General features: G+C 54.5%; 1 protein-coding gene across 2 annotated transcripts; it reads right to left on the bottom strand.

Moving 5' to 3' along the window:
- Positions 1-1,016: 1,016 nt before the first annotated feature.
- TMPRSS9 (transmembrane serine protease 9) lies at positions 1,017-17,206 on the bottom strand. Of its 2 annotated transcripts, XM_054182286.1 has the most exons (19): positions 17,076-17,206; positions 16,102-16,229; positions 15,568-15,635; positions 14,971-15,149; positions 13,811-13,852; positions 13,357-13,470; positions 11,828-11,999; positions 11,326-11,600; positions 11,022-11,158; positions 9,502-9,820; positions 8,420-8,591; positions 6,782-7,053; positions 5,952-6,088; positions 4,365-4,725; positions 4,156-4,272; positions 3,209-3,380; positions 2,617-2,882; positions 1,962-2,098; positions 1,017-1,467 (listed from the first exon to the last, which is right to left on the bottom strand). In XM_054182286.1, the coding sequence occupies exons 1-19, from the start codon at positions 17,197-17,199 to the stop codon at positions 1,306-1,308; spliced, it is 3,354 nt and encodes a 1,117-aa protein (XP_054038261.1). In that variant the 5' UTR covers positions 17,200-17,206; the 3' UTR covers positions 1,017-1,305. The 2 variants fall into 2 exon arrangements, with proteins under 2 accessions (XP_054038261.1, XP_054038262.1); XM_054182287.1 differs by lacking the exon at positions 13,357-13,470.
- Between the last annotated feature and the right edge of the window lie 2,619 nt (positions 17,207-19,825).

Here is a 19,825-nt window from a genome sequence, read left to right as displayed (position 1 = left end):
ATTTGGACTAATTGAACTGGAGTTCCCCATCCAGATTGGGCAGAATGACTACTTGAAAATAAAGTGCTTTCCAGCTGTTTTCTTAGGGGCCTTTTTACTTTTCTTTATGGCTGTATGAATTTTGTGGTACTGGCTGTGCAGCAGTCCCGTTTCACTGATGGGAGCATCCCGCAAGTGTTCCAGCCGTGGATCTGAACCCATCTTGAGCTGAGCCATGCCTGGAAGCCAGGTCTCCCACCTTGCTACTGCTCTGGCTGGGAAAGTGGTGGATCTCGCTGCCATTTGGGTTGGGAAAGAAAACCCTCTTGCTATACCCAAGTGCAGAGCTTAAGACTAAGAGCTTAAGCTTCCAAAGACTAGGAAGGGGTTTTGGGTACTAGCCGCTGTTCGGTTTTGGTGGCCAGATCTGTGAGATGTCTAAGTCTGCCTAAGACTTGACATGGGAGCTCTGCAGCAGTGTTTTTCTTACGACCAAAGGTGTCTGTGTGCCTTATGCTGGCTCACGGGACCTGATGTCCCACTGAAGGTGTTGTATCCTCGGGCCGCTTTGAATTTTTCCCACCTAGCTTAACCAGAGCAGTGGTCTGTGTGGCAGTGCCTTTATCAATTTAACCACCTCTTCCCTCGTGCAAAGGGAGCTGGAGGTCTAGGGGGAGGCGAGAAGCCTGTCCTGATTCTCTAATACACATGAGGGCCTGCGCAGTCTGAAGTCCAAGTGTTTTAGTCCTACCTTCTCTTGTGACCAAATGGTGACCCAGGGGATCGTTACTGAGCTTACCAGTGCCACGCATTGAGTGGGAACAGTAGCGGACCCTCCCCAAATGCCATTGCACAACGTGGCAGCTCCGTCAAGGCAGCGAGGTCTGAGGCTTCTGCAAAGGTGTAACTCTGGGCTGGGTCAAAATTCACTCGTCTCTTGGCTTGGCTTTGAGGTGACAGCTCACAGACAGGTCAGCCAGACGACACGCATCTCTGGCAGATGTTTTCGGGCCCCCCTCCAACTAGAAAGGCCACGTTTTAATGTGTAGGATGTTTGGCCACGTCTTAAGATGGGACAGGCCTCGTTTATTTATAGACAATGTCTAGAATTGTACCTTTCTATGCAAAGCAGTTACCAAACGCCCTAGTGTCACGACTGCAGTGGGTCACGCAATACTGGCATTTGCTTAATACCTGCGGGCCATCTTCACCCCTTTGCAGCATCAAAAAAAAAAAAAAAAAAAGGTACATTATCTGAGGGGTTAGTGCATCCTCTGGCGAGTACTCCTCTCATTCGTCGCCTTCCCTGAGTGGTGAAATGCAGCTTCAGAGCTTGAGGTTCTGCGCAATCCAGCCCTGGACAGCTGTGACTTTGGTGTAGACTCCAGGGAAGTACGGCCTGGCGCAGCCATAGCCCCAGCTCGTGATTCCTGCCAGAAACCACTTCCCTGAGGGTTCTTTACATGCCAGGGGCCCACCTGCGTCGCCCTGCAGAGAGAGGAAAAGGGTCCTGTCTCAATCCAAAAAGGCAGCCCAGCCCCCCTAGCTGTGGCGTGTCCTTTCTCTCTGGGATATAGGAGCATTTGCTGTCCTGTTCCCCACCTCCCCGGGAGCCTGCTTCCAAGCTGGAGGACTACTGCTCAGCGGTGGTCTTGCACGCACAATCTGAGGTTGGGGTTCCGGGACACAGAAGACCATGTTTGGAGGCACAACAGGGTCATGAAATGGGCTCCGGGGTATCCCTGTGGTCTCTTTGCTTGGCATTAACCTCTCTCTACGTTTCCCTGACCTGTCACAGGTTGGGCAAGCAGAACGAGGTGCCTGCAGGATGGACCTGGGTCATGGCAACAGCCAGTGGAGATGGATGGACAGACAGCTGAGCCAGGGGAGGCAGGGCAAGGCTCTCCTCAGAGAAGATAGCCGGGGGACTTGGCACAAGGCGGCCCTGTTGCAGCCGCGGTGCTTGCTGCTCTCGCACTCACTGAACAACTGTCGACGGAGCCCTGGGGGAAACCGGCACACACCATCCTGCTGCTGATCTGGACAGGGTAGAACTTTTTGCAGGCCTGGTCTCCGATCATGTTCACTGCTGCTTTTTGCAGGTGTTTTGACATGAGACCTGAGGAGAGAAGTCATGGCTGTCAGCTTGGTGCAGAGCACGTCAGAACCGGCAGCACGTGTAGGAGCGGGGTCTCTGCAGCGTTACTTGCTTGCCAAAGGGGCAAGCACTGGGAAAGTGAATCAGGCCTGCGTCCTCCCCGGCAGAGCAAGCACGGGAAGGTCCCTGTGGTGTGCGCTTTGTCAGGCAGCTTGGCTGACCAGGTAGAAATGGTATTAGGAGGGTGGTCGTGCTGCAGACGCCCAGCTGGGGCAGCTGCCGAAGGGATGGGGAGCACAGCAGCTGGCACGTAGAAAGCTTGGGAAGGCTGCAAGAGGGCAGAGGTGTAACGAAATAGAGGAGCACAGTGCATGGCGGTTGGGAAGGAGACTGTGGTGACGCCAGGCCTTGCCCAGGTTGGTATTCCCTGCAGGGTCCAGCCTGGCATGGGGAGTGGGTATTGTAAGTGTTTGGGGTCGCGGGGTAGGTGGCACTTAGCTTGGCCATCAGGGATGTGAGGGAGCCCTCTCAGCCAGTACCTCCTTCCTTCGTGGAGCCCCAGCCTGTGATGAAGCACCTGGCTCCTTCATGGAAGATGTGTGAATTGTCTGGGAGACATATAGGTTTGATGGTGTTGCTGAACTTGACGGGCATGTTCAGCTCTAGAAGTGCCACATCGTAGTCCAGGCTGTAGACATTGTAAAACGGGTGCTTGTAGATACGGAATATTTTCTCCATTTTGCCATCGATGCCACTCAGGAAAGGTGTCCCTAGAAAGGCCACCCACATTTTGGGGTCACTGTAACTGCAGAAAGACAGCAAACCTGGCAGTTAGGAGCATGGCCTCACAAGGAGGGTTGTTCCTCCACTGGTGGGGCTGGGATGCACTATGGCCACGCCTTGTGAGGCCAGGACCCCTGTCTCCATCACACTGTGGACATACCCAGGCTTTGCTCCACTCCTTCCTCTTCATGCTTACCTGTAGGGGCACACCTGTAACAGGGAATGCGTGCTTCCAGTGGGGCACAACATCCCAGCCATGGTGCTGGACGGAGAGGAAGGGGAAGGGCAGGCGGGCTGGCAGGAGGAGGCCAAGAGTCAGCTGTCTTCAGTAGCCCGCCTCAGACTTACATATCAAAGCAATGAGCTGCGGAGAGCAGCCACCGGTCGGCGATGAGGACAGCCCCGCACTTGTGCTCCTTCTGCCGAAGCCAGAGACTGACTTGCCAGGGCCATTCTCCTCGCGCTGCAGTGCTGCCACCCACGATCTTGCTGAAGGCCAGAGAAGTCGTTATGCCACAGTCTGGGACAGAAGAAGAGGCAGCGCGGTTTTAAGTAACCATAAGTGAAAGCGATAGCTACCCTCCTTCCATAGTCCGTGCCATGGGGCGGCCTTCTGGGAGACACACACGGGGCAGTAGGATGTGATCACAGAGTCGTAGGGTTGGAAGGGACCTCTGGGGATCACCCAGTCCAACCCCCTGCCAGAGCAGGGTCACCCAGAGCAGGTGGCACAGGAACGCGTCCAGGTGGGGTTGGAATGTCTCCAGAGACGGAGACTCCATCTGACGAATGTCATTACCCATCTGAGGCGAGGCTTGGCAGACATGTATGTATGGTTTGGGAACTTTTACGTGTTATCACAGATCACACCTTCCAGGGATGTGGTACGTGGGGAGGGGAACGTTTGGATGGACTGGCTGAGCTGTCACCCAGCAAGGAATGTGCAGTCCAAGGAGTTAGTCCCAGGGATGACAAGACTTCTGGGCTGCCACGTTCTTCTGAGCTGTCTTGCCAGCTTGTACTAGCAGACCAGAAGGCCTGTGTGCTGGGAAATGGGTTCTAATGCTCATAGCGTAGGAGGAGAGGCCACATTCCCTGGCAGAAAATTTGGATGCTGCTCGCCCAGCTTTATCTTATTGTAGGCTCTGGCAGACCAAGGAGGACCTGGACCACAAGGGGCTGGCCCAGCCCCCCAGCGTTCAACGTGGGGCCCAAGACAGCCCGTGTGAAGTTGGTGGGTTGGGTAATGTTGAACAAGGCTGGGCAGCAGGCGCGGGCAGCAAAGCAGTACTCACCACAGTTGCGCTCATCGAAGCCGTTGCTGCAGTCAACAATGCCATCGCATTCGGGATTTTCTTTTCCAATACAGACCTTGCTGGAACACTTGAAGGTAAGGCTGGTACAAGGCACCACTAGAAGGCAATAACCCATGGGCTGCTCAGTACCCTGTGCTGGGGCTGGAGGCATCCTACCAACACGTCAATAAATCTGTTGTCAATTTTACCTGGGGCTTGGGTGGGTTTGGCAGGCTCAGTGGTTTTCAGAGCTGTGGGGGTTTCTTTCATGGTTGTGGTCATCTTCGTCTCCAGGGTGGTTCTGTCGATTGGACTTGCAGCTGTTGTGCTGGGCTGGTGGGTGAGGACGGCTGCAGTAGAAGTTCTAGTGATGGCTGAACTGGAAAGGGTGCCTACGCCAGGACTGGGCGACTGTGAGATGGTATCCAGGATCCAGTCTTTGAGTTTGGTAATTCTGGAGTACACACCGGGTTTCATAGCCTGGGCACAACCAATTCCCCAGCTCACGATGCCGGCCAGATAAAACGTTCCTGGGGTCACCTCACAGGCCAGGGGTCCTCCTGAATCTCCCTGAGGAAGAAGCAAGGCAATGGCTGCTCAGCTCAGTATCTCCCCAGGGGGAGCCTACATGGGGCTGCCCCTCAGCCACACTGAGAGGACTCGGCTTGCCCCAAACTCTTCTTTATCCAGCCCCACGGGGCTGTCTGCCACCGTGCAGCGTGTGTGCAAGGCATGAGTGTGCAGAGGCTGAAACTAAGGTCCATGGCTCAACCTGGCTGCCCAGGTACAAGTGGCATTTGTCATGAAAGTTAATAGCTACTGACGGCACCTCTCCACGAGTGAAGGGCAGCCACCACCAACTACCACTGTCTCGCTGCCACAGAAGGAGACCTGCTTCATCCAGGACTCCGGTCTGGCCAGCCAGAGAAGTGGGATGTTGGGTTAAGTCATGCTCAACTTGGATGGAGCTTTATTTACTTTTCCAAAGCCCCAGGGCAGTTGTCTGAGTTTTCTGAGCTAACGTACATGTGGATTACATGAGCCAGCAGTGTGCCCAGGTGGCCAAGAAGGCCAACAGCATTCTGGCTTGTGTCAGGAGCAGTGTGGCCAGCAGCAGCAGGGAAGTGATGGTGCCTCTGTGCTCGGCACTGGTGAGGCCTCACCTCGAGTGCTGTGTTCAGTTCTGGGCCCCTCTGTACAAGAGGGACATTGAGGTGCTGGAGCGTGTCCAGAGGAGAGCGCCCAGGCTGGGGAGGGGTCTGGAGACCAGGGCATGTGAGGAGAGGCTGAGGGAGCTGGGCATGTTCAGCTTGGAGAAGAGGAGGCTGAGGGGAGACCTCCTTGCCCTCTACAACTCCCTGGAAGGAGGGTGCAGAGAGGTGGGTGTTGGGCTCTTCTCCCAGGGGAATAATGACAGGACCAGAGGAAATGGTCTGAAGCTGCGTCAGGGGAGGTTTAGATTAGATATCAGGAAGAATGACTTTGCTGACAGAGTGGTCAGGCACTGAACAGCCTGCCCAGGGAGGGGGTTGAGTCACCGTCCCTAGAGGTGTTTAAGAAACGTCTAGATGTGGCACTTCAGGGCATGCTCTAGTGGCAGAGATTGGAGGGGGTTTTTTTGTGTGTGTATGGTTGGACTCGATGATCTCAAAGGTCCTTTGCAACCATGAAGATTCTGTGATTACAGCCTGGCCACAGCAGCTCCGTACATATTTCCCAAGTATGTGCTGAGGCTGTGAGTTAGCCCAGCTTTCTGGAACAATCCACAGAAGAGCAGAGAAATCCCAGACTCTTACCTGGCACGAGTCTACCTTCCCCTCCAGGAAGCCAGCACAGATCATTCGGTCCGTGAGGGAGAAGTTGTAGAGAAAGTTGCAGGTGTTTTGGTCTATGATGCGCACAGAGGCTTTCTGCAGGACCTCGGGCTTGGTGCCTGCGCAAAAACCACAGGATTAGTGAGTGCAGCAGAGGGAAGCGGGAACTAATGGCTTTTGGACTGACCTAGAACCTACTTCAGGGAAATAGCCTGTAATCCCACACAGCAGTTGAGCCCTGTATGGGCAGCCCTGGAGCTCCTGGCTCGCCCCGGGCTGCAGTTTCACACCTGGGCAAAGGACACTGCACACAGGCAGCAAGTTTCTGTCGTGACAGCCCGTGAGCTCCCGGTCAACTATTAGAGGGACAGTCAGGCTTTTTTTGGTAGCACGCGTGCCACTGTCAGGCCTTCTCCCTGCGGCGGGATTTTTGCTTTTTCTAACTGGCCGGAACGTCTTTGCGACTGAGCACGGCTGCTGAGGCTGACGCACTGTCACCGCAGCGCGACAGCAGGCCCCCGAGGCAGTGCCCCGCTCCGGCTTCACGTGGGAGAACTACCGAGAGCAGCCCAGCAGGTTTCTCCTGGTTCCTGCTCTCTCCGTTTTCTTGTTTGCTGGTGACTCCTAAATAACTGCGGTTTAAGGATGAGCTCTGCGCGCCCTTATTCTTGTGTTTCTGTCAGCTCCCGACTGTCCGTTATTGTCCCCTGTCCTGGACGCTCCCAGGACCCTCTGGTCGCAGTGGAACAGGCTGCGCTGCTGAGTCTGTCACTGCTCCAGAGCAAACCAACTGGAGATGCACCACCGCTTACCGTTCCCTTCCTGGAGGTCACCCCATCCAGAAATTATGCATTTCTTGCCAACAGGGAACTTCTGCACAGCAAGTGGGAGGCAGATGGGCTGGATGTATTTGTTGAAGACAAGAGGTCTTGCCAACTCAAGTACAGCCACATCAAAGTCCAGAATAATGGGGTTGAAGAGGGGATGCTCGATCACTCTTATTACGTTGACTTTCACGGCATTCCCATCCGTTCCATTGAGTGATGTTGTGCCCACGTAGGCTTCAATCTCTTCTGGATTTGTCCTGCAAATACATAAGCCTAAGCATGCGGATATGAATAGCACAGCCTAGCATGAATTCTGGCATTTAAAATTGCAGACAACTTTAAGCGATCGGTGTTTGAAGCCTTACTTTACAAAGTAAGGTCCAGCACGCAGACGAGCAGCCCTGCGGAGTCAGGCCCAAAGAACCGTTTCCAGCAGTGGCACGTGTTGGATGTCTCCTGAGGAGCAGGTAACCCTCTCCTCACCTCCAGAAATTTTTTATTTCAGGCATGAAATGTCTCTACATTCAGTAGGTCTTGATGGATTTTTGTGGTTTATTCCTTTTTTTTTTTTTTTTTTAAAAAAAACCCATATGAATTTTAAACATTCAGCTTAATGACGTTTATGACAAACTGCTTCCTTTTGATTGTTTTCCACCTGCTCTTGGTGGTTACTGGATCTTAAGGAAGCAGTAAGAAGGCATTCCCTAAACCCTTGGTCTGTACCCTTCGTAACTGCGTAGTCCCTGTCACACACTCCCTGCCCACCCAGGTGTCTCTTTTCCCAAGTCTGGTCTGATCTATTTTGACACGTTTGTTCGGGATGCGGTTCCGCACCCAGCTCATCCTTGTGCCAGCCTTTTTACCGTGTTATTCTAGCACTGCGTGCCATGTTTGAGAAGTCGGTACGCTGGGGATTACCAGCAAAATACTGGTAATCTCAGTTCTTTATCTAATAATTATCTAGAATAATATCTAATAATCTATTATCTAATAATAATCTAATTACTAGCGTTCACTTGCTCTTTAATTGCCACTGACACAGAACTGCCGTGTGTCTCGCTTCACACCTTGCGTTTCACTTGCTGCTTTATTGCCCAGCTATTTAATGCATACGGTTGTCTTGAAACTCTTCATAATTAGTCCCCCACCCTTTTCGGCCTTCAGGAGTTTTTATTCTTGACTAACATCGTCTTCTTGCTACTCCTTTCTTTGTCGGGGTTGTTTATACGTCTGGGCTTGGGCTCGCTGTTTAACAGAACTACGCGGGATTGACCTGCCCCCTCTTCCCTTTAACAGCTGACTACACGTCTCTTATTTCCTACGTTACAGCCAATTTTTAAGGTTAAATTTCTTGAAGAAGCTCTCTGGTGGCACCTGTCCTTTTCCACCGTTAGATGTGTTGTCCTTGCTACCTGCCAAGGCTACTTTAACCTTTCCCTGCTGCCCCGCAAAACCCCTTTTATGATCAATCAGTCTCTAGCCATAACAAACATTAACGTCCAACGTGTGTTCTTGTGACTCCAGTGCCACAGCTGTGGGTTTTTTGGCCACGCGGCCACTAGACAGCTCTGTGCCGGGGGCGGGCGAGCTGGAAAAGCAGGGCTACCAGAGGTGGACTCTTACTCATTGAAGCAGTGAGCTGCCGACAGCAGCCAGCGGTCCCCAATTATGGTGGCTCCACAGAAATGCCTTGAGTCTTCTTTCAGGCTGACTTGCCAGGGGATCTCTCCTCTGGAAGCGTCTGTTCCTCCCACGATCTTGCTGGGTTTAGAGAACCCAGGTCGTCCTCCACACTCTGAACGAAAGGCAAAGCACGACTGGTGAGTACTCGTAGCAGGAGAGCAGCGAGGAGAGACTTTTGCTGTCCCTGACCAGGGAGCCTGAGCAGGGGCAGGTCAGGGCTGAAGCGTGAGGCACCTCCCTGAGCCCTGCCTGCCGAGCCTGGCAGTCCCTGCTGGTGGCCATGGAATCATAGAATCTCCATGGCTGGAAAGGACCTTTGAGATCACCGAGTCCAACCATACAATGCGCAGCCATACGCGGGCTTTCACCCAAACTGCTGTTCTGCATCTTGCTCTTGGCAAGTCCTTAATCCTGTGCCTCTCTCGAAAGCAAAGTAACCAGCGGCTCTGCCCGTCGTAGCCTTGCCATTCCAGATAAAAAGTTAATCCTAAATGTAGAAAAATATTCTACATCTGCCTCTCCCTGCAGAGCTGCTGGGAGGGCTCCTCGGAGCTGACAGGTCATCCTATAGACACCTGCCCTCCCTCCGGGGAGAAGATGCAGGGCTGCTGTGAAGTTGCAGCCGTCAACTTTGAACTGCTGGGAGGTCCTTAGGTGGTAAAGAGAAGTGAGTGGTCAATGGGTTAAACAGCGTCAGACGCTGCTGTGTCTTAGTACCGTGTCCTGGGCTTGCTGGAGCGGACCAATTGCACAGACTGCCGACAAAATTACGCATTCAGTTGCACAAAGGAACCCATGAAAGCAATCTGCACAGGTGCTGAGTGCCTTTGCCGGGCTGCTCTGGGCTGTGCCGGGGCAGCCAGGTAGTGTCACTTGGGCCTTGGCCCTTAGCGCTTAGGCAGGGGTTGTGCGGGTCACCCTACTGATGGCCATTTCAGCTCAGCGGAAGAACAAACCTGACGTTTGGACCTGTACCAGCCACTCTTCCTGCCGAGGTGCACCCACCCTGTGGGTGCTCATACCTTGTGGTCTCGAGGCAGTCGCTGGCTTGCCGGCAGCCGGGGCTGGTGAAGCGGTGGGGGTTGCTCCAGTGATGGTGGCGTTGAGCTCTCTAGAGCTGACCACGTTACTCTTCGTATTGAGGTGTATTGGAGGGACAGTACGGGCTACGGAGGCGGGGAAGGCAGAAATAGCATTCAAGATCCAGTCTCTGAGTTTGGTAACACGCGTGTAAACTCCGGGCCGCCTGGCTTCGGCACAACCGATTCCCCAGCTCACAATTCCCGCCAGGAAAAACTTGCCGGATGGTTCTTGGCAAACCAGGGGCCCACCGGAGTCACCCTGCAAGAGAAGACAGCTGGTGAGCTCTCCGTGGGGATGCTCCGAGGTTGCCCTGGCTGCCCTCAGCGTAAGTCTGCCAGACGGTGTCTCTCTGTCCCTGCGTATCCCAGCTCACACCTGCTTATTTACTCCAGGCTGGTGATGAGTGAAGCATCTCCTGTGCTGGCCTTTGGGTGCTCCCCTGTGTGGGCAAGCCATCCTGCTATTAAGCAGTAGCCTTGGGCCCTTGATACGCCAGAAAAGCACAAAGGCATCCTCCATAAAACCTAGGGTAGCACTTCTACTGGTTTAATAATGTATTAAACTGCTGCTCTTAAAGGTAAAGCCCAGCAACCCCTGAACTGCCCAATGATGGGTGTTCATTGCATGACACACAAGCCAGGAAGATCACGCTAAGCTTTGCATGATGTTTTCTTGATTTGGCCTAGGGTTCCCTGGCCGATTCTTTGCTACGGTGGGTCCATAGGAGTGTCACTGATGTAGGACATGTAGGGTCTGTGAAGCTGGCAGGGCCTTCTGGGAGCTGGATTGCTCTAGGTGAGTAATGAATAACCAGGTGGGTCATGCTCATCATCCAACCTCGAATCTCCCGTTCTTGGCCCCTTCTCTGGTGTTTGTGCTGCATTTGCTGCAGAAATATGAAGTGCTACCACCAGAGAAGGGCAGTTTTGCTCAGCTGGTGGCTGGAGATATGAAGGGCCCTGCCAAACCACAGGGAGAGGCATAGCAATCAGAGTCCTCCTCTCACAACACAGCCCTCCTCGTCCCACGTATTGTGAAAAGCAGGATTTTCTCCACTTACAATTCCAAGCCGGATAAAGGCTAACTAGGGAAAACACCAAGTTGTTCACCAAAAACTGTTGTGTATGTTTTAGTTTCCACTGCTGCCCTTTACCATCTGGCTTTTGACCTGAGGACCTACCAGGTACGTTGGTAGTGCCAGCCCTGATTACAGCTCAGGAAGCAGGGAAAAGTAGTTAAATAGCCAAAAGAGCCCCTTAAAGAGCAACGTCCTACTCCAAGCTAGGGAACATAGCATCATTTTTGTCTTCTGCAGTCCCTGACCGTGCTTGGCTCCAAGGCACAGCCTCAAACCTTGGGGGGGAACCATGACCATGCTTCTTGAAGTGCTGCTTGGTGCATCCTGGGAGGGAAAGGACTCAGGTGGGGAAGTGTGCCGGCTTCCCTGGGTGAAGCTTACCTGGCAAGAGTCGATTTTCCCCTCCAGGTAGCCAGCACACAACATCCTCTCTGTGAGGGCATGGCTGTAGAGGCTGGAGCACAGCTTCTGGTCCAGCAGCTCCACTGTTGCTTTCTGCAGGAACTCGGGTTTCACCACTAAAGGAGAAAGACGCCAGCGTGAGCTCACGGCAGGTAGCCTTGCGTGGGACCAGCCGCCCGTGTTACAGCCCACCCCGGCTGGCCAAAGCACGGCCTGAGCTCCCTCCCCCGGTGCCTCCTGCACTGCTCCCACCCCACCATGCCGTCTGCCACGCTTCGCTTACAGAAATCCTCCTTGAGGTAGCCCCAGCCGGAGATAAGGCACTTTTTGCTGGCGGGGAAGTGATGCCCAGCGTTCGGCAGGCACACAGGCTGGATGTACTTAGTGAAGGTCACGGGTCTCTTCAGCTCCAGCACGGCCACGTCGTAGTCAGCCGTGTCGGTGTTGTAGGAGGGGTGCGGGATGATGCGTGCGATGCCCATTTTCACGGCGCCACTGTCTGAGCCTCTGAGGGAGGTGGTCCCGGTGTAGGCTGCCCACATGGCTGGGTCCGGAAACCTGGAAGAGAGACAGCCGGGACCATGGGAGCGGGCAGCCAGAGGACTGCTCCGCAAACCAGAGCCTGGTGTGGGTGGTGCTGCCTCCTGCCATCTGCTCTGGGACAAGAGCTCCCCGTGGCTTAATCTGGGAGGGGAAGAAAACCAGTATGGTACACGGCTGGAGATATGGCAGCCTTTGGAAACGGGAGGGGGGCGGGGGGACAAGCTAGCATGGCTGGAGCTTACTCAGTAAAGCAGTGAGCAGCAGACACCAGCCACTTCTCCGTGAGGATTGCAGCGCCGCAGAAGTGCTCGTTGTTTTCTCGCAGGCTGACTTGCCACGGGAACTCCCCTCTGGATGCCTCTGAGCCGCCGACAATCCTGCTGGCAGTCTGCATGGCAGGGCGGCTCCCGCAGTCTGAAAGGGAGGAGAGAGACGGAGCATCCATCGGAACCCAGGGGCAAGGAGAAAAGCTGCTTCAGCTTCATGCACGCTCCCAGCACACACTCAGCAGCAGGACATTACAGCTGTGTTGTTACAACTGTGCAAACCCTGTAAATTCAACCAGGCCAAGTGCAGGGTCCTGCACCCATGTCAGGGCAACCCCCAGCACAAACCCAGGCTGGGGGATGAAGGGATGGAGAGCAGCCCTGAGGAGAAGGACTCGGGGGTGTCGGTGGGGGAGAAGCTCCACACGCCCCGGCACCGTGCGCTGGCAGCCCAGAAACCCCCCGCAGCCTGGGCTGCATCCCCAGCAGCGTGGGCAGGGGGGCGAGGGGGGGATTCTGCCCCTCTGCTCCGCTCGGGGGAGACCCCCCTGCAGTGCTGCCTCCAGCGCTGGGGCACCGACAGCAGAAGGACACGGAGCTGTTGGAGCGGGGCCAGAGGAGGCCCCGGAGATGCTGGGAGGGCTGGAGCCCCTCTGCTGGGAGGACAGGCTGAGAGAGCTGGGGGGGTTCAGCCTGGAGAAGAGAAGGCTCCGCGGAGACCTTCCAGCCCCTGCCAGTCCCTAAAGGGGCTCCAGGAAAGCTGGGGAGGGACTCTGGAGCAGGGAGGGGAGCCACGGGATGAGGGGGAAGGGTTTGAAACTGGAAGAGGGGGGATTGAGATGAGATGTGAGGCAGAAATTGTTTGGTGTGAGGGGGGTGAGCCCCTGGCCCAGGTTGCCCAGAGAAGCTGTGGCTGCCCCATCCCTGGAGGGGTTCCTTGGACGGGGCTTGGAGCAGCCTGGGCTGGTGGGAGGTGTCCCTGCCCAGGGCAGGGGGGTGGAACTAGATGATCTTTTTAAGGTCCCTTCCAACCCAAACCATTCTGCGATTCTGTGACATTGCCAGGGATGTCACAGGGCAGACATTAACCTGCAAGCTTGGAAAAGAGCACTGCAAAGCACTGGCCCATCACAGCATTCTCCCTGAAACTCTTCTAAAGCAAGGAATTCTGGAGAGAAACATCTTGGCTAGTTTGACAAGCTCAGCCACTGCCTCGTGATCAGCTTCTAGCAGCTTGTGGGCATGTGGTGCTTGCCCAGCACGCCAGCCCACCAGGAAGGTGGGCCTTGTCATGACCCTTTGCAGCTGGTGGTGGGACCAAGGTGTTCCTGGGGTACAGTACCCCTCATCCTCATGCAGACATCTACTACTGGCCTGACAAGTTGTGCTGTGTCCTTGTCTCCCTTCAGTGCCCAGAAGCCCAGGGGTGTTACAGCTGCCAGGGTCTGCAGCAGTGGGTTGTGGCCCGTCCCCCATGTCCAGGAGACCTGCTGCAAGGGACTCACCACAGCCCCTTTCATCAGAGGCATCAGCGCAGTCTTTTTGGCCATCGCATTCAGGGTTTTCTTTCCACACGCACTGGGTGTTACGGCAAGTGAACATGTCTCCAGGGCAGCTCCCTGCGGACAGCAAGGCTTGAGTCACTCGTGTCTTCTGCCGCCCTCCCAGCAACCGTCCCCGGCTTCCCCAGGGACAACCACTGTGGTGTCCTTATCGCTCTGCTCCCTGGCAGTGCCAGAGTCCCTTCGGGATGGAGCCAGGAGCGGAGCTGCAGCTCTTGTTCAGCTTGCAGGGGGAAAGAGGGGCAGGGCCCTGGGCCACCAGGTTATGAAGCAGATGGGGCACAAATGCCCCTTCCTTCTGCAGACTGGCCACCGGTAAGGAGGAGGCTACAGGTCAGGCTGCAGAGCGCAGCCAAGGAGCTGGGGCAGATGGTCCTTCCTCCTGCCCGTCACCTACCTGATTTCAGTCCAGGTCTGTGGGGAGAGACCTCACTGGGACCTGTGACAAAATGGAAGGAATGGGGATCAGTGAGGGCGTCCCAGTCGGGGGCACGGGACCTGGGTGCTCCCGTAGGCTGTGCTGCTCCCGGGCCAGGCCTGGCAGAGGCTTCGCTTCGTCTTTTCCTCCTGCCTGGCCATCACCTTCCCTGCCCCAGGGCCAGCAGTGAGCTCCTGGCCCTGTTCCCTTCCCGGGGCCCTTCCTCAGTTTGCCGCCCCACGGGCAGCGGAGGAGCAGCCACCTACAGCCCTGTGGGCTGCTGGGGCGATGCCGGGGGCAGGGAGACATTCCCAAGAGCCGTGGCAGTGAGCTGCCTCCCAGGAGCAGGCTCCGCGGCTGAAGCTGTTGCCTAAAGCCGAGGGGTGTCTGTGCACCTCCTGTTGGCGGGACCCTGCCCGCCATGGCAGGGAGTGCAGAGGAACCCACACCTTCATGTTTTTCAGGCATACGTGTTGTTTTTTTTTTAAAATCTGTTGGACCTGGAGTCCTATGGTCGCATGCAACTCCACAATCACGGAAGGAAAGGAGAATTTCTAGTCAGGTGGTTTCCATGAAGAATTAAAATATGAGAACTATCTACCTAAGCAGGAATTATTGCTACAACTCTGAGGACCGCCTAAGGGCTGCTGTGTGCTTGTAGGTACAGACAACCCGGCAATTAACCTTCTGAAGCTTGACCTCCTGTCCCTCAGGCCGGTTCCAGGTGCTGCAAGAAAAGCCAAAGAAGCTGCAATTTATGCTTTAGGCTCTGATGTTGCTGCAGGTCCCCAAAGCAGGCCAGAGAGCAGCAGGACAGAGTTGGCGTTGGCGGGGGGCCTGGGGCCTCCCCATGAATGTCTGTTGAGCAACCGCCAAGATTTAGGCACGTTTCTGCTGCCGTCTTCTGAAGCCGGTAGCACCTGGGAGCCAGGCAGAGCATCTTTTGTCGGTTTGCTTGGGTGCCTGGCAGCGTCTCAATTTCTGACGTTGCTGCTGGGCATGGAGCCTTGACCGGACGCCCAGAGCAAAAGCCCCGCAGCAGTTTGGCTGTCTGAGACACAGCTTTGTGGTTTTGCTGGTGTGACCTTTGGTGGCAGCAGCGCTGGCGCAGGGCGCCCTTGCTCTGGCAGGAGCGTTACCTGCAAGAGACGCGGAGGATATAGTCCCATAGGCAGCCAGGGAGAGACCCTGCTCCTGCAGGGCAGCCGCCAGCCCGTGCCTGAGAGCTTCCTCCTCCATGGTAGAGCTCAGGGGCTGGGAATCCTGGACAGCAAAGCGGAGGCGGAAACGGACAATCACACTCGAGTTTCCATTCCTGCTGGGAGACAGAATTAATGGGTACATTGGCTCCATGGTCAGTACAAGGGACAGGCTCTTCTGCTAGTTGCCTTCGGGGAACTCGAGGGAAACAAAACTAATTCTTAATAATTTAAGGTGTAAGTTTCTCTGGAGATGTGCTCTGGGTTGAAATGGTCATTTGTTTTTTTTTTTTCTTTGGCCCAAAGTTCGGCTTTGGTTGAACAAAGCCGTTCTCCTTTCCGACTGCATTTCCAAATGAAAGAATCCAGAACATTGGTGCGAGCCCAGAAGAAAATCCAGCCTGGACCAAAAAGCAGTTTCTCTTTGTACTAGTTTTGCACAAGAATGCAGGTGTGAGCTCACCTTCCTGGTGGAGCTTGTCAGAACGCCCTGAACCGTGAGCCGCGGAGACTGCGGAGGGCGCTGCCTACACTCACCTGTAGCCCAGGATGGTGCAACCAGTGCAGCTCCAGTCCAGCTGGGAGTCCTGGAAACTGGACAGAAACTGCAAAGCAAAGAATGGTGGTCACACACTTACCAGGGAGGCGACCCCAGGGAGATGGGACTAGATGATGCCTGGGATTTCGCAGGGAGCTGCAGGCTAGCCGAAGCATCTTCTCTTGTCTCTGCAGCCAGCAGGAGCACCTGTGCCCAGCCCACGTGTAACGCTTTTCCCACCCTGACTCAGGGCACGAGGCGGCACGTCCCTTCTTCGTGCCTTCCTACCGCCTCCCTTTTGCACAGGACAGACCTCAGCACACATTTCCCACTCTACAACTGTCTCTTGGGGCCCTGACGTGGCCTCTCAAAGTGCAGCTCAGCCCCATGGCGTACCCTGCTGATGTTTAAGAAATCCCCGTTGCCCTCCTGCCCTTGGCATCCCGATTCTGCTGAATGAGGGCAGGCGAGCTGGGCCCTGGGCAACCACCACAGTCTTTCCCAAGTCTTCTGGCAAGCCCAGATCAACTCACCAGCCTCTCAAGGGCGGGCGTCAGCACCCTGTAGTAGTCCGAGTTCTCCGTCTGCAAGCTGCTGTTGAATGTGATTCCTCGCAGCTCCACTGTGTGCTCAAAGCTGGTCTCTCCCACGGGATGACAGGCTGTCAGAGAGGGAAGGTGTCTGTCAGAGTCACAAAGGACACACGGAGGTTTGGGGACCATGGCCGGACCCAGCCTTCCTCGCTGTCCGCTTTGGAACGTCAGTCCCCCCTGGTCTGAGCAGCTTGCCTGTCCCTGACCACCCCCGGCTGCCCCAGGGGTGCCCCGTAGCCATGCTGGGCTACCCCACACCCCATGCAATAGGAACATTTTGCAGTGAACCCATTTGAACTTGAAAACGGTGGATTTTTGTCAAGCCTGAAACAAAAGTTAACGGACGGGTGGGTACAACCCGGCAGTGCAATCCCAGATCGGCCCCAGCCGTGCAGGAACAGGCTGGGGAAAGGCGTGCTGGGCGTCAAAGCCAGCTTAGAAAGTGGTGCTGTAACAGTAGAGCTGGGCTGGCACGTCAGCTGCGGGCCACACCAGGGCGCATCGGGCCATGGGGCACCAGAGGCAGCAGGAGGGAGGTGGGAGAGGCAAGGAGACGGTGGCCGTGCCCTGGATGAGACAGTAGAACAGGCCACGGCCAGTGGCGGCAAGAGGCTGTGACAGGAGATGGCTGGGGCAGCGAGGTACGGTGACAGGAAATTTGGGAGTCACAGGGAGAGATCAGAGGAGAGGAACAGAGCATATGTGTCACGCGATACTGAAGATAAAATGCTTTGAAGTCAGCTATTCAGAACATGAGTTGACTACAGCCCTCGCAATTTGTGTGTACGCGGGGAGAGTTGATCACAATTTGTCCTCAGCAGAAGGCTTTTGGGGATTTTTACTATGAGGACTGTGCAGACTGTTTCTTTTTTGGAGCAGATAAACTGAAAGAACGTACCCGGCTGCGCACTCACCCAGCAGGATCCCCAGGTAGAGGGCTGTCACGCTGCCCACCACGGCAGTGGCAACGGTTACCTTCCAGCAGCGGGCCCTCGGTCCCCTTCTCTGGGTGCCTAGCACTGCCTTTTCCTGGTCCATGCTGTCTGAGCAGCTCCACAACTGGCCTCTGTGATTAAAAAGAAAAGGAGAAAAAGGACAAGACTGGGCTGAAACGTGACATGCCAGCTATGGCTACCCCGGGAGCTCCAACCAGCGCATCGTCACAAGAAGTAAAACTGCGTCTTCTGACCGTGCCTCAGGCTGCAGTCAGGAGGTACTATTAATACGTCCGGGTTGTAGGACCTGAACCCATCAACCGTGGTGGCCCCTCCCTGTCTGGTTCCCCTTCCCTTTCTTCCGAGGAGGCCACAGCTGAGCACGGCTATGGCCGTTGTGAGTACAAACCAGCCTGATGCCTCCGTCTCTGTGCTCTGCACGGGTGCTTCTGGTGACACAAGCTCTGGGTGAGCGCTCTTCAGCAGGCAGTCCTCCAGGTTTCCTTTAGCAACAGGTTTCAAGGTCCTACCACCGAGGACGCCAGGGTGAACTGGTACACCCGCTCATGGCGAGGGATGAATATAGACCGGGCTTGGCATCTTGGTTTTCTCACCCCTAGTAAAGATCCAAAAACCAACCAGTGTCGCTAGCAGATGCTTTGGAGCCGCAGTAGCAGGTGGAACAGTTAAGTCGCAAAGTACAAAATTTATCTAAAAAGTAATCTTTTAGGCCTGCAAATAACAAGACCAGGCTGCAGTCACATCCTTAAATATGGAACTCTGCCGTCTCAATGGGGAGCTGTGGAGCGAGACCTGCTCGGCGCTCTGGCTGTCAACGTACCAAAGCCAATTGGTGTTGAAAACCTCAAGAATCCTTGACTGCTTCTGCTGGATCATTTGGACCTGGCTACCAAAATCCTGACGCTAGGCTACTTACGGCCCCATGGTATATGCTACGTCGATTAAAAGTGGCTAAGTAATAAACCTCGCCCCGCAGCGGTTTGTGAGGCAGGCTCTAGGGTGAGGTTTCACATGTAGCCCAATGCTCGTCCGTATTTTTGCAAGAATTGTGAAGGAAATATAAAATCACAGCCAGTGAATTCAGTGGGTAACAAAACTCACTACAGCGTTTAGCAGAGAGCTCCCAAGTGCTTAGTAAAGCAGAGCAATTAATACGTGCTTTAATTACAGCTATGCTTCTGTCCTGATGAGCAGTTTCTCCTTCCCTGTGGTCAGCACTGGTGCTTCCAGTATTTTGCCTCAAGTGGTACAAATACCCTGCACAGGAACCAAAGCCCCTTCGTGTGATCTTTCATGCCTCCTGAGATCAACTCGGTGGCCTCTGCTGGGCTTGTTCCACTATGTCAATGTCTTCATGCGCTTAAGCTGCTCGGAAGGGATACGGTACTCCAAACATCATCTCAAAAATGCCCCAAATGGGGCACTTCTATCTTGTTTTTCTGTCTGCACTCTTGCCTAGTACAAGCCAGCCTGTGGCCGGCCTTCTTTTCCACATCATCAACAACTGGGTATTGGGAGGAATGAAACAGCCTGGGATATCCCAGGAATGACCTGGGATTACCCACGGTCATTCCACCGGCCATGCTTCAGCCATGTTAGTCTTTGCAAGAAGCCGAGCGAGACAAGAAGGGGAACGGATTTCCTTTGGCCCTAAAAACGTATTAAATTACTGGATTAATATTTATCTCGCACGGGTAGGAAGAAGACACACAACCAGTCCCTTCAGATTGGCGCACAAAAGTCTACGTGAGATAATTTAGTTGGTCAGATTGAAATACATGGAAATACATGGCCAAAGGTCCAAAGTTCCTCCGTTTCAGGATGAGTTTTTTGAGGACTCAAACTCTAGCTGCCGGGAAAACAGATTTACAGGTCGCACCAGAAGGGTCTTGGCAAGGAAAATTAATCTCTCAAACTTACTCTGCCTAGATATTGACGGCTTCAACTGCATAAAACCCACTCAGCTTTTCCTTCCTTAGCCCCAAATTCTGTCCGGCCGAGGGACATCTTGGCTGGTCGCTTCTGCCACCGTCCACTTCCTACCGGTTCAGAAGATGCTGTGAGTGGTTGGGCTGGGAGAGCAGCTGTTTACTGGTGCTATAAATCAGGCTGTGAGTTCAGCGAAGAGGGAACCTGGGGAGGGTCAGCCTTTTCTAATGCAAATGCATCCAGCCATGAAAGAGAGAGAGGGAAGAAAGGGCACCCAGGACACAGGGAGCGGCAGCACCGTTTCAGAAGAGCTTTTCAGCATTTTCCAAGAGGCGTCAGCAGCTCTTTAAACTGAACCTTCTAGATAAGAGATTTTAAAAGGTCACTTCTTTGTGAACAGACAGAAAGAAAGGAGAGAGGAAGGGATGGTCCGTCCAAGACGTGTCTTTTTTTTTATAACAGACCTCCAAATATTCCTTTTCAGCTGTATGAGCCTGGCAGCGATAGGCACTTTGGGCCCCTGTGTTTTGCTAACAATATCTCCATTTGACAATTCAGCTCTGGCTCAGAGGAGACAGGTAGCAAACATTTTTTCCAGTGGTCCTCGTGACCTGAATACATACAGATGAGCAATTCCCTCCTCCGCTCTTCCAGTGGCTTTTGAAGTCTTGCGGAACGTGGAAACGCAAAGAGCTAGTCCAGCTGTGCTGCCCAGCGCCACCGCGCTCTTACTGCCGATGGACTTTAAAGGAAGGACAATCGCATCTGAGAAAAAAAAA

The sequence above is a fragment of the Rissa tridactyla genome, chromosome 22 (assembly GCF_028500815.1).
Source record: "Rissa tridactyla isolate bRisTri1 chromosome 22, bRisTri1.patW.cur.20221130, whole genome shotgun sequence".
Classification (NCBI taxonomy): Eukaryota; Metazoa; Chordata; class Aves; order Charadriiformes; family Laridae; genus Rissa; species Rissa tridactyla.
This window is presented reverse-complemented; position numbering and strand designations above follow the sequence as displayed.